The sequence below is a fragment of the Chelonus insularis genome, unplaced genomic scaffold (assembly GCF_013357705.1).
Source record: "Chelonus insularis isolate UGA/USDA-ARS -01 unplaced genomic scaffold, ASM1335770v1 contig_93_pilon, whole genome shotgun sequence".
NCBI classification, from domain to species: Eukaryota; Metazoa; Arthropoda; class Insecta; order Hymenoptera; family Braconidae; genus Chelonus; species Chelonus insularis.
Genome location: NW_023276782.1, coordinates 958,766 through 970,880, shown reverse-complemented (window position 1 = coordinate 970,880; position 12,115 = coordinate 958,766). Strand labels below are relative to the sequence as shown.

Sequence of the window (12,115 nt, the reverse complement as noted above, 5' to 3'; positions counted from 1 at the left end):
TAAATCGTCTGAATATCACAGCTCATTTCTCTTGAATTCTCAACATTTTATTCTTGCCCAACTGAACTCTTGTAATGTTTGATAAAAATTCTGGTATAATGAAAACGAGTATTGCATATTTTATTATTCTCAACTATTTATGAAAAAATATGGGAAGTACTTTAACACCAATTACTGTTCGAATCGAATTTGTCCATCCAGTAATTGCACGCGGAAAATCGAAAAGGAATAATCTGCTGGACAGTGGAAGACAATAGAATCCAACGAACAACGATGCAATCAATGCGATTTAATCAACCAAAGGCACGATTTTCAACGGTACCCTCGTTGTGCGTGAGCATGCGCCATTGACAACCACTAGTTAGAGATACGAATCTGCATAATTGATGGGAAATTACTAACCTTCTTGTTAACTATCCCAAATAGAGGAAGAAATCACTCTACAGTCCTTAATTATACGGCTTAAAAAATCTTGCATTTATCATTGATTCAGTAACGTTATTTATTTTCTCAATCTTTTTATTTATGTTCTCAAGAACTCTACTACACTTTGCTCAGCATCTTTTCTTGTACTTTTGTAGAGTTAATTACAGGTGATAAGAATGCATAAATTTTTTTAACAACATCAAAGCTTTCCATCAGTGATAAATAATTGCTTTTTAATTAATTGTGATACTTTTTTTTACTTCCACTTATTTCTTGATAAATTAAAATCACTTTAAAATTAGTTATTATCATTAGAAATTCAGTGATTGAGGTTATGAAAGAAAGCTACTTAATTAAACTCTGAAAACAGCAATTTTTGATTCAGCTCCAGTTTCAACAGTTACCAATATTTTCTTCAAGTGCTGAACACATTTAAATTCTTGGCATATTTGAAATAAATTGAAGCTATCTAGTGAGCTTTTAATACTTATAGTTACATAAAGTAATTTAATTAATTTTTTCATAGAAAAGAAGATGTAATGAACTTTTAAATGTATTTTGAGTTCAATAAATATTACTTATCACATTGTTTCAAATGTTCCATAATAACATGAAAGTCAGCAGTGAGTTGATAATTGCCAGCAACGATAATCGATAATTCACAAAATGAATTACTCAATGGTGAAATGATAAAAATAAAATGAAAGTAGGAGGAGTAAGCAATTCATTGGAGTGACAAAAACGAGAGAAACGTTGCTAGCTCGTGGTAATGGAATGGTATAACGAGAGACGAAGGTTCGTAGTAGAAACAGGAACAAGAGGAAGAACAATGAGCTTGAAGGTATGAAATATGCATCATAGTATTGTAGCCATTGCTTTAACCACTTGAGAGAGGGGTGGAAGGGAAAGAGAGTGTTGGGTGCTCCAGGGATGTCGTGATAATAGAAGGGCGGCAAGGGTAATAATAAAGATATATTCTGTGCAGTAAATAATTTATACGAATTATTACAGAATCAAATGTTGTAACTTTTTATGAATAATGGGGCTAATTACGTCTGTAAATATGTTTGATAATTCTACTTTTAGTGATAAGATTTAAAAATAGTAATTATGTTTTTATGATTGATCGATATATTTGCTATATTTCATGAATTGTTTTGTTGGTTTGATGATCAAATTTTTTTTTGTAGCTGGAGTTATGAAACAATCTCATTGATGACAGTGGGTGGAGATCTATTAAGTATTGGATTACATCTTTGGTTATAAGTTCCAAGATTGACTGAATAATTGCAATTAAGAGGATTATTGCATGAACATGATATTGTTTATTTAGAATGAAATTGTTTTTGACGTGAAATCAATATTTTTTATAGCATAGTTTTTAAAGGAAAAACTGTAAAGAGATCTTGATGCATTTGATGAAACATTAGATGAGAGAATTATAATTGAAAATTAAAAGCTAAATTTCATTTAAATATTTAACTTACTCTGAATTTTTTAGTTGTTATTTTGTTTATTCATAATAAATCACTTAAGAAAAAGCTCCTGTGTACAAAAACAACATGGATTTATATTTAAATTTTATCTTGGAAAAAGTAGAAATTATAATAAATTAAATCACTCTCTTAAGAATATCATCTTATATTTAAAATAATATTTTCTCTTGGTGCATAATATTTAATTAATTCTTGGAAAAAACAAGTGGAATAAATAACAAGACAGCAAAATGAATATACATTTCCTGTTATACTTATTTATTATTTTGATTCAGAATTAATTTTCATTAATATTCAACATATCTGATACACTTTTGCCCCTATTTAAAAAAAAAAAAACTGGAGAAGTGCAATACTTAAGTGTAAATGTTGTTCTAAAAGCTCAAGCTTCGACAAGCTTGCACTTAATTTGAAATGTAAATAAGTAAAAAACAGTTTTAAAAATCTGTCACATTCAACTTAAGATTTTTTCGCCTCACGATTGCGACCCAAACAAATATTATCACTCGAACAGAGTATCAGTCTCTGGACGGGAGCAAGGTAGCATCAACCCTCACGGACTCTCGACTTTGTGACCTCTCCAAACTGGTGGCTTCCTAGTTAAAGAAGAAACTCAGTCAACTCTTTCGAATACAAAGGTATGTGCACTTAGAGTTGGCAAGCTGTCACGAATACCATAAAGTCGAGTAGACTCAGTCTGAAAGTTGTGAATTAAATCAATAACTCAACTCTGGAAGTCGTTTTCCAGAAGTTTCTTCTTCGTTGACGAAACACGCTGTGGATATTTAAGTACTTCTAAAACTCCTAAGTCTCCAGGCTTTTTCTCATCTTATTTTTTTTTATTTTAATCTCTCCTAACTCCCAACTTGACGTAGGATAGGTAAATTGTTTAGTCGTATTGCTGGAGGAAGTCTTTTCTGAATAATGAAAAGATACCACAGCAAATTCTCTTGCTATTAGTTATTCCTCAGGTGATTTATTTTGGAGTTATTAATTAGTGATCAGGAGTAATATAGAGTTAAGATGAGAAACCAGATACAGTTTATATTTTCACAGTTAATATGTAACTAAATATTTCAAAAAATATACATCAATAATTGTACAAGCTACCAAAGTGAATTATGTATTTACATTTTCATGTAAGAGCTTTAAATAAATAATGTTTAATAATCCTCTTTGGTAAGACTTTTTTAATATTCATGATTAGATCTACCTTTTATTAGGTATTATCTGTAATATAGTAATTTTTACTTATTTAGGGATAAATCATAAGGAAGGTGAGCAATATTTATTTCTGTTTTCTCAATTAGAGGTAAATAATAAAAAATAACTTGATTACGCTTCGATTTTATCGATGGTGAATAAATAATTGAAATAAATAAATATCAGTTAATTGACAAAATCACCAATTAGTCAATTAGCAACTGTTCAATAACAGTTGCATTAATTCTTGTTTAAATGTCATCAGGCCCAATTAAATCCAATGTTCTGCTCCATTTAAATTCCAATGAAAAATGATAAAACAAGTATCAACATGTTACCCTAATTTTGTTGTAAATAACGGGAATATTATGTTTTATATAACTACTATTTCATTGAGTTATGATTATTCAAACAATTATTCAATAAAACAAGAACAAATTATTTTTCTACAGTAATGTATGTGATTGGTAAAAATAGAGGAAAATTTTACTCTCTTGCTGATGGGTATCTATTGTTATTTAAATAAAAATAAATAAATAAATACCGCAGAATAATTGGTTTATTGATAATATTTAATATGAAAGCGGAATATTGTTTGGAATCGAATAGTGTGAATTATGAGAATTAGTCAATGGTAATAAATATTTCCCATACAAATGTTGCTCACTGGGAGTTGGTATAAAACAAAAACTAGACCGGTGAGGAGTTGTGAGTACTTGAATAATACGTAGCAATTTTTTGAATGCTAAAAATAGGTTGGTGCATTATCAGATAAACACACATATACAGAGATGACCAACGAGAGACCATGTCAGTAGCAATGTCGTAGAGGATGAGAGAAATAGCGAAGGTTCCAGTATGCAGCACGATGGAGAACACAAAAAAGTCAAAAAGCAACAAAGCAATTCGGTGTTACAGTTTGCTGTCTCTTTTGCGTGAATGCTCCCTTGTTATATTACAATACAGGAACGCAGTTTTACGGGGGGTTGGAATCCAGTTGTGGTACAGGAACTGATATTTCGCGAGAAAATGAATCACCCTTATACAAACCATCCCCACAACAGTAGTAACGGGATACAATGGTCGGACAATAGAACCTGGGTCGGTTGGCTGCACAGTGATTGTGTCTCTCTCCTTCCATATACCTTCCGTCCATCCGGTTGTGCTCACTCTCGGCGTCGGGTCGTGCGAGAAATTTTCGCGGTTCGGAGCCAGCACAAGGGACAGAGTGTGACCCAAGCTGTGTCCGTTGCCAACCACGACAAAATACACGACGATACGTCGTATATAGCTGTGGAATAACGTAAAAGCAACGGCGTTTATCCGCAAGTGTACACCGAGACTATTGCGTTGACCCACAAACATCAGGACCGACCGAAACGGCCATTAATTAAATGGGTTGCGTCCATTATACCCTTGACAAGCACAGCACGTCTTCTCCTCCCGTGTTCAATCAGCATCTAACGGATCATTATGCAAATTGTTACTCTGTCCGGATCCTCTACATTTATCCCCCAACTCTCAGATCAACATCCGCGTATTGATTACATCTCTGAGATTACTACAAAGAACTAGGAACAGCTGTTATTGGATTTCCATTTAGACATCAACTGCTGCTAAATCTCTCCCGTCTGTCAACGTTAACAAACGCCTGATCGGTAAAGAATATTATAAAGATCGTTACGATAGACGTGATCCATAGGCGCACCGTGACCAGGACGACCCCAGAATTTTTTCCAAGTGTCAAAATGTCTACGGCAGCTCTCCTGCTCTAAACGTTTTTCCTCCTGGAAAACAGATAACTTTCATTCTGATAAAAAACCCTCTAGACATTTGTTATTATCACTTACCAGAGCATTCTGTCGCTTTCGTTGAATCTGGTCAGACAGTGCCGTTATATATTCACGATTATCGTTCACAGATCTGAAACTGTTTAAAGTTTTGACTTGTTTTATTGTGTTATCATACTGTCATTATAATGTACTATTCTATTGCTAGGTCAGTCAACTGAAAATTTAAGCATGTCAAACTATACCTACACTCTTCCCCTTTTCTCCCCATTTATTATGCTTTTTGTGCTTATCTTTATAATTATCTAACAAAAATAATATTTTCCCAACATTTGATTGAGTACAATTTTATGTTAAATTTTTTTAGTTCATTTTCATGCAATCAGACATGTAATAAATATTGTCAAGTATTTATTTATAACATTTAATATAAATTAATTGAATTTAATCAAGATTAGATCAATAATCCTCTACCACTCCAACAATCAATTCTATTTACGAATTTACATGGATATGTAAAGTTAGCCAATAATCGAAATATCGAAAAGTGACTTTTTCCTCATTGGTTAAAAAATGCGAATTTTTATCCAATCATCGGTGTACACTCTGTGCGTGCAATAAATTCTAATTTAATTAATATAACATTGATTCTAAATTTATTCTAAATTTCTAAATTTATTATTTATTCTAAAATTCTAAATTTATTATTATAATAGATAAATATTAAATAAATATTATCTTTCGACAAATATTTTTAATTTAAAAAAAATTAATAATAATTATTATATTTAATAAAGATTAATTTTTAATATTTTTTTAAAATATAAAATAAAATTAGCTAAAATTAATAAAATTATTTTAAATAAAAATTTTAAAGATTCTAGTATTTTCTCAAGTTTTTTTTTTTAATTAAAAGAGCTTCTTTAAAGAAAAAAGAAAATAAGATAATGGCTTAATAAAAAGATAAAAGAGCTTATATAATTTTCATTACACACCAGAGTGATGATTAAATATTTGATTTAATTTTTACCTACTTAATAAGATACACAAAAGCCCTATAGCCTTGTCAACTAGTCACACATGAATGGACTATAAATAATGCAACACCTTTAACAGCATCAGGATCCTATGGAATATTCCATTAAACCCTATCAAAATGTCTCATTAAACGTCAGACTTCCAACACGTTAGCCATGTACTGATCATTATTACTCAGCTTCTTGGTTCATAAACCAAGATTAGAGACTTCGGAACAACATACGCATCGCCTGATTCGATTAATGTTGAGGAAATCGTAACCAAAGTCAACATTATCATAACATACGCTGGTCAATAAACTTTAATTCCAGTTTAGATGGAATTAAATTTCCAGCATTTTTAAAAAATCAATAAACTAAAGAAACCTCTTGAATTTTTTATTTTAAATAAAATTTTGAAGGAATTCTCTTGAGGAAATGATTATCAATTCAAGAACCAAAATTATTTTTCAGATCGAATGTTAATATTGATTCTAATTAATTTGTAACCCAGTCTTCTGCTATTTCGTACGATAATAATTCGTACTGAAATCGATACTACATGAATAAAACAATTCTATATTTATTTTCATTTATGACTTTTTAAAGGTATTCTATTCTATGTATATTTAAAGCAATGTAACTCTTAAAATGAATATCCTTTCGAGATAGTTGAAATAAAGATAAAGGAGAATGATTCGAGTTGAACTGGGGCACGGAAATTACTTCCCTGTGGAATGAAACCGAGACAGCTGAACTGACCGTGGTCGAACGCATTCAGATCAATGTGTTGATTACCAGTAATGTAGTTGTATCCCTCGAGTGCTATACTGACTCGAGGCAATTTGTCACAACAGAGGCATGCTTTGTTATATGCTATCGAATGTTCACGGCTAGGAGTAAAAAATCCTGAACGTATTGTCTACTCTCCAGGATATTAATTCTATACGACACATTTAAATTTATACACCTATGCTATTACTTGGAAATTTTAATTCGATACATGAAACAAAATTATTCACATTTTTTAACTAAGTGGACATTATTTTAAGCCTTTGTAGCCCAAGATCTTGACAAATAAATTATAGTGATAATTAAATAAGTTTAGACAGAAAAAATATGGATTTCTCAAAATTAAAAAATATTTAAATTAGTCAAAATGAATAATAATTAAAAATTAATTATTAATTTATTGTTATTACTATTTTTTATAATTATTGTTAAACAATAATAATATTATTGTTGTTTATTATTGTATTAATTATTAGAAGAAGAAAGGGTAAACTAGAACACTCGAGGAAATTTACTAATTTATTAAAATATGTTTAAAAACTCTTATTACGTTTTTTATTTATTAGATTTTTAATTTATTAATGCATTAAAAATTATTAACATTTATTAATATAATGGTTAATTTGTTGATTTACGTTTTTTCTCCGTGTTCCATTTTATCCCAATTTCCCCTACATTATTATTGTCAATAATTACTGTTATATAATAACAAAATTATCCAACAATTATTGTTAAACATTCATATAATTATTTGTTGATAAAATATAAATGAAAAAATTTATTATCATTTCGATAAATTAAATTCTTAATGCTTTACGTCGGATTAAAATTCGATAATACTACTTAAACTTTTTTTTTAGAATGAAAATTTTCGTGTTAACTTGAGAATTATTTAAATGATCGTATTTAAAAAACATTATTCACAATTACGGTTTCAACTTCACAGCACAATGGTTTCATGAGAAAATATTCAATGTTCGAATTAATTAAAGTAGCTTGACTTCTCACTATTTCATAATTACAAAAAGAAATTAAAAATTTAAAACCTTTGTCAGTTTGCAAGTTATTTAATTCTATTTCCAGTTTTTTTTATTTGTTGTAAATTTCATTTAAAACTTGAGAGAATAATAAATTTATAGTAATAAAAAAGAAAGATCAAGTTCTATAATTAGTAAACTTACTCGTCTATAGTGTATCCAGGGCGTGTAGCATCAGTAACAATATGCCTTATTGGATAAGAATAACATTTTCTGGTTGTCAGTAATGGTACAAGTTCAACTCCACCAGTCAGTTTATAAATTTGGGAATTTCCATTATTTATAAGATCATCTTTCTGCATCGAGGGATTTCGTTTTGAGGAAATCATATTTGATGTTATTTCTGGAAAAACATCGGATATTCAATCTGAAATAGTGTATTTTGTTGAAAAACATAAGATCATCAAAGTATCAGTATTACCAGGTTCCGGCTTATCATCGAAAAATCTGTTTGAATCAATCACAGCAAGTGGATTCATTTCCTTGCGGCGCAATCTTGAAATAAAGGAGCCAGTCGTCCAACCCTAAAAAATGATTTCCGGCAAATAAAACAGAGAAAGTTATAATTGGATAAAAAAATCAATATCAATTATAACGAAATACGTTAAGATAAATACGTATTTAAAACAATTCACAGAAATATTATATAACGATAATAAACATGGGTTAAATTTTGTGAACACAACGACATCAGAGTTAAGAGGATCATTCAATTATCTGAGCTTATGCATTTGGCATTAAACTCGCTATGTATATTCTCTTTATACCACTAACCCTCAGGCGGTCATTTGCGTAAAGTTAGTTATAATTAGAAATTAAAAGTGAAGCTAAGTTTAGAAACTCAAGATGTTTTGCCTAAATATTCATATTATTCCGTAATGACTAATTATTTTCATCACCATCATCATCATCATCATCATCAAGTGATAACTAGGCTAAATAAATAACCTAGCTTCCTACACAAGAATATATTATATATTTTAAAGCAATCATGTTACGCAAATTAAATGCGTACCATGGACTCCAGGAAGCGTATCCCCAGTAGCTTTGGATCTCGCCAAGGTACTCCACCAGGACCAGGACGACCCCAGGGTGAAGATTGATTTGCCTAAGCAATGTCACCATCATCACCACTTAATAAATATGTTTGCAAGAACCTGAGACTTTGTATAGTTTAACCAGTTATTTATTTATATCTAAATACTTATTTGTTGATAAAAAAAATAATAAGTTTACTGATGAATGCTTGGATGATTACTACCAAGTTATTGGAAACAATTAGTTGGTAGACCACAATTTCTGAGCATTAAAGTTTTCTTTTCAACATTCAAAGTTTCAGATTCTTTTTTTTTTAAACTAATTTTTTGTTGAAATAATAATTGTAAGAAGCATCTAACATGTTTCAAGAAAATAATTGTTTCGTTGAGCTATTGATTATTTTCTTACTCTAGAAAAATAGTTTAATCAAATATTTTTAATTTTTCCAATTAAAAAAAATAAACATAGCTTCAACAGCAACTTAAACAGTAAGAGAAAAGAAAACAGGAAGAATTAAATAGGCGTTATATTGACTGATTGTGAGGAACAAGAGACAAAAAGTTATCCAGTAAAAACATTCCAAACCAAATACAAGAATAAAAACCATTCAAAAATAATAGAGAAAAAGCTACATATTTAAAATTAATTGGAAATAATTTGAAAGCTGTACATTATTTCAACAAAGGTTGTTGCAATGTAGGCGGAAGTTATATAAGAGTGGGTTGCGTGTTCAAAATGTTTAAAATTAATGATTAATGAATAATAATTATTGTTAGCACATGTCGTAAAGATGATAAGTGGAGACATGATGACTTAAGTAAAGCAAAAGCCTTCCTGGAAAGATTTCCTCTTCTTCCAGTACAGGAAGGATGCAGTTGGATCTATATAGTGTATCTATGTATTTACATATTGATTCTGAACAATTCATTCTCATGAATGCTACATTGGAATGTTCCATGGTAACCCAATCCTTTCAGCCTATTTGGATGAGGTAGAGGGGTTCGTTGTCTCAAATAAATAAATCGATCATTCTCGTGGTCACGGACCACTGAAAATACATCCCAACTAGGTCGTGTAGCAATCACGCATATTAACGTTTGTCGAATAAATTGAAAAAAAAAATAAATTATTTTATCAATAAAACTCATTTTAATTCGAGTTAATCAATTTTTTGAAAATTTAATGTTCGTTAATTTTATTTACTAAAAAATTCTCAGTTAATACAGTTGTAAATTGAATTTTTTCTATTGATTGAATGTTTTGTTATTTATTTAAATATTTCTGTTTGTGAGTGAATATATTGTTTGAAAGTTTAAAAAATTATTTTGATGTTTTTTAAATTAATAATAGATTTAAGTGACTAAATATTTCATCTATTTGACTAAAAAAATTTTTGCTTTTTTAATTTTAATTAAAAGCATTTTTAAAAAAAAAAATTTTTTATAAATGTTAAAAATAATAAAAATAAAAAAAAATAGAATAATTATAAAAATGCCTGACAATTGATGCAACAATATTTTCTCTAAGTACATAAAAGTATCAATATCAAGCATCAATGGATATAGATACCCATCGGCTGATCCATTATGTCTACATGAAACATCCACGAAAAGCATGCGACCTTGGAATTGATGACAAGGGTGATTGGCAAGACCTTGTACTGTCTTATTATCATGATAAACATAATACGTGATGATAAAATATCTTTACCTGAGTACTGTGACTCCGTCGTGGCTCCAAAGGTTCAAGAAGAACATTTTTTTTCCTCAATGACTTTTCAAATGGTGCACCACCTCCTGGTTTTCCCCAAGGTGAATAATTTGCTTGCATCTGCCGTAGCTGTAAATACCGTGGAATATCGATTTCTATGCTAATACAATTTATCGGTATTATCACAGCATGCTCTTAATGCTTATCAAATCCAAGTCTCTGGTCCAGATTTACGAACTTGTGTAGGGTAGAAGCAGCAGCAAGAGCAAAAGCTGCCTCAGAAAATAGTTTTCGTAAGATTATGCAAATTGACCAGAGTCATGGTTATTATGTGCATTTGCGCACTAGACTTATAGGATTTAATCTCAAGACATTCTGGACAGAGAAATTGTTCACCGACATTGACAACAATAAGAGCATTGGGAAATAAATTGGACATTTAGTTTGGAAGAGAAGAAAAAGCAAAAAAAAAACACTGCCAGGTTTTGCTCAACAACCTTTTCTGATATATATTGGATATATCTAACCCAGAGAGTAAGTGTAAATGAAAAAGAAAGGTGGTGAAATGAGTTGTAAGGACAGTGACGTAAATTATTGTCGAGTAGTGTCAGTATATACCACATCCTAAGCACTATTACAACACATACTTCTCGCTGTTCACGATGCTTTTGACGTTGCAACTCCTCCTTTCGTCGTCTCCACATTTCTGTACCTTCCTGTACCACTCGACGATCTTGTTCTTTACGTACATACTCCTCTACATCCGGGTTATATGTTGTTTCTCTGTACTCCAAAGCCATTCTCAAACCTCTTCAGAGTGCCAATAAAATTCCAGAACAATGATAGTTTCAATCGCGATAACCGTCGTGGTGAACCCAACAACTTATCATCCACTTATCCTTGGTACAGCTAATCGTATATATACTAGTTTAGCTGGTGGTGAGTTGGATTTTATCGTCCAAGATAAGCACTATTTTGTCTTGTTTATCAGTCTTCTTTCTATTTATTTAACTACATTATTTATTGTTTGTTACTAGACAAATGTTAAGAAAATTAACCAGAATGAATAATAAATATTTGATAAAAGAGAATTCTTTCAGCTGAATTCCTGAACTATTCTACTTCACCTGAGAGGACGAAAACACGCGACTATTCCCCTTGAAAACTCTGTTCTAACTCAGCTGGGGGTTGTTCAGGGTATCCTCGTCATCCCCGATATTGCTTCTTCTACATATTGGTGTATACATACAATGCCAACTCAGTTGGTGTATTGTACACCCTCATCTTCTTGCTATATTTCATTTTATCTATTGTACATCAGCTGTCCTCTATATCATAACCTTCGAAAGTCTACTAGACATCACGCGAATCGAACTTAGTCAAGATAACATGCTATTTTTAATTATTTGAATTGTAGGTCATGCTGCCTAATCTTTTCACATTTAACTGGAGAGATTTTAGCTATTTATAAGCTCAAACTTTGACGTGACTTATCATAAATTAGCACAGAATTATTTATTTTAACAAACAAGAAGTTACGTTGAAGTTGGCTGTCAAAAAATTGGCAGAAAAAATGATAAATTGATGATTTTTTACTGTGATGAGAT

General features: G+C 30.5%; 1 protein-coding gene across 2 annotated transcripts; it reads right to left on the bottom strand.

Annotated features, from left to right (window-relative positions):
- Positions 1-4,454: 4,454 nt before the first annotated feature.
- LOC118072425 (uncharacterized) lies at positions 4,455-11,335 on the bottom strand. 2 transcript variants are annotated; one of them, XM_035092297.1, is made up of 7 exons: positions 11,156-11,335; positions 10,509-10,637; positions 8,776-8,868; positions 8,182-8,284; positions 7,905-8,103; positions 4,976-5,054; positions 4,455-4,912 (listed from the first exon to the last, which is right to left on the bottom strand). In XM_035092297.1, the coding sequence occupies exons 1-7, from the start codon at positions 11,306-11,308 to the stop codon at positions 4,766-4,768; spliced, it is 903 nt and encodes a 300-aa protein (XP_034948188.1). In that variant the 5' UTR covers positions 11,309-11,335; the 3' UTR covers positions 4,455-4,765. The 2 variants fall into 2 exon arrangements, with proteins under 2 accessions (XP_034948188.1, XP_034948187.1); XM_035092296.1 differs by lacking the exon at positions 8,776-8,868.
- Between the last annotated feature and the right edge of the window lie 780 nt (positions 11,336-12,115).

Coding starts and splice junctions, on each gene's coding strand:
- LOC118072425 (XM_035092297.1), bottom strand. CDS start 11,308: ATGGCTTTGGAGTACAGAGAAACAACATATAACCCGGATGTAGAGGAG. Junction 8,869..10,508: donor GACGGAGTCACAGTACTCAG/GTAAAGATATTT, acceptor GACATTGCTTAG/GCAAATCAATCTTCACCCTG. Junction 4,913..4,975: donor GAAAGCGACAGAATGCTCTG/GTAAGTGATAAT, acceptor TCTGTTTTCCAG/GAGGAAAAACGTTTAGAGCA.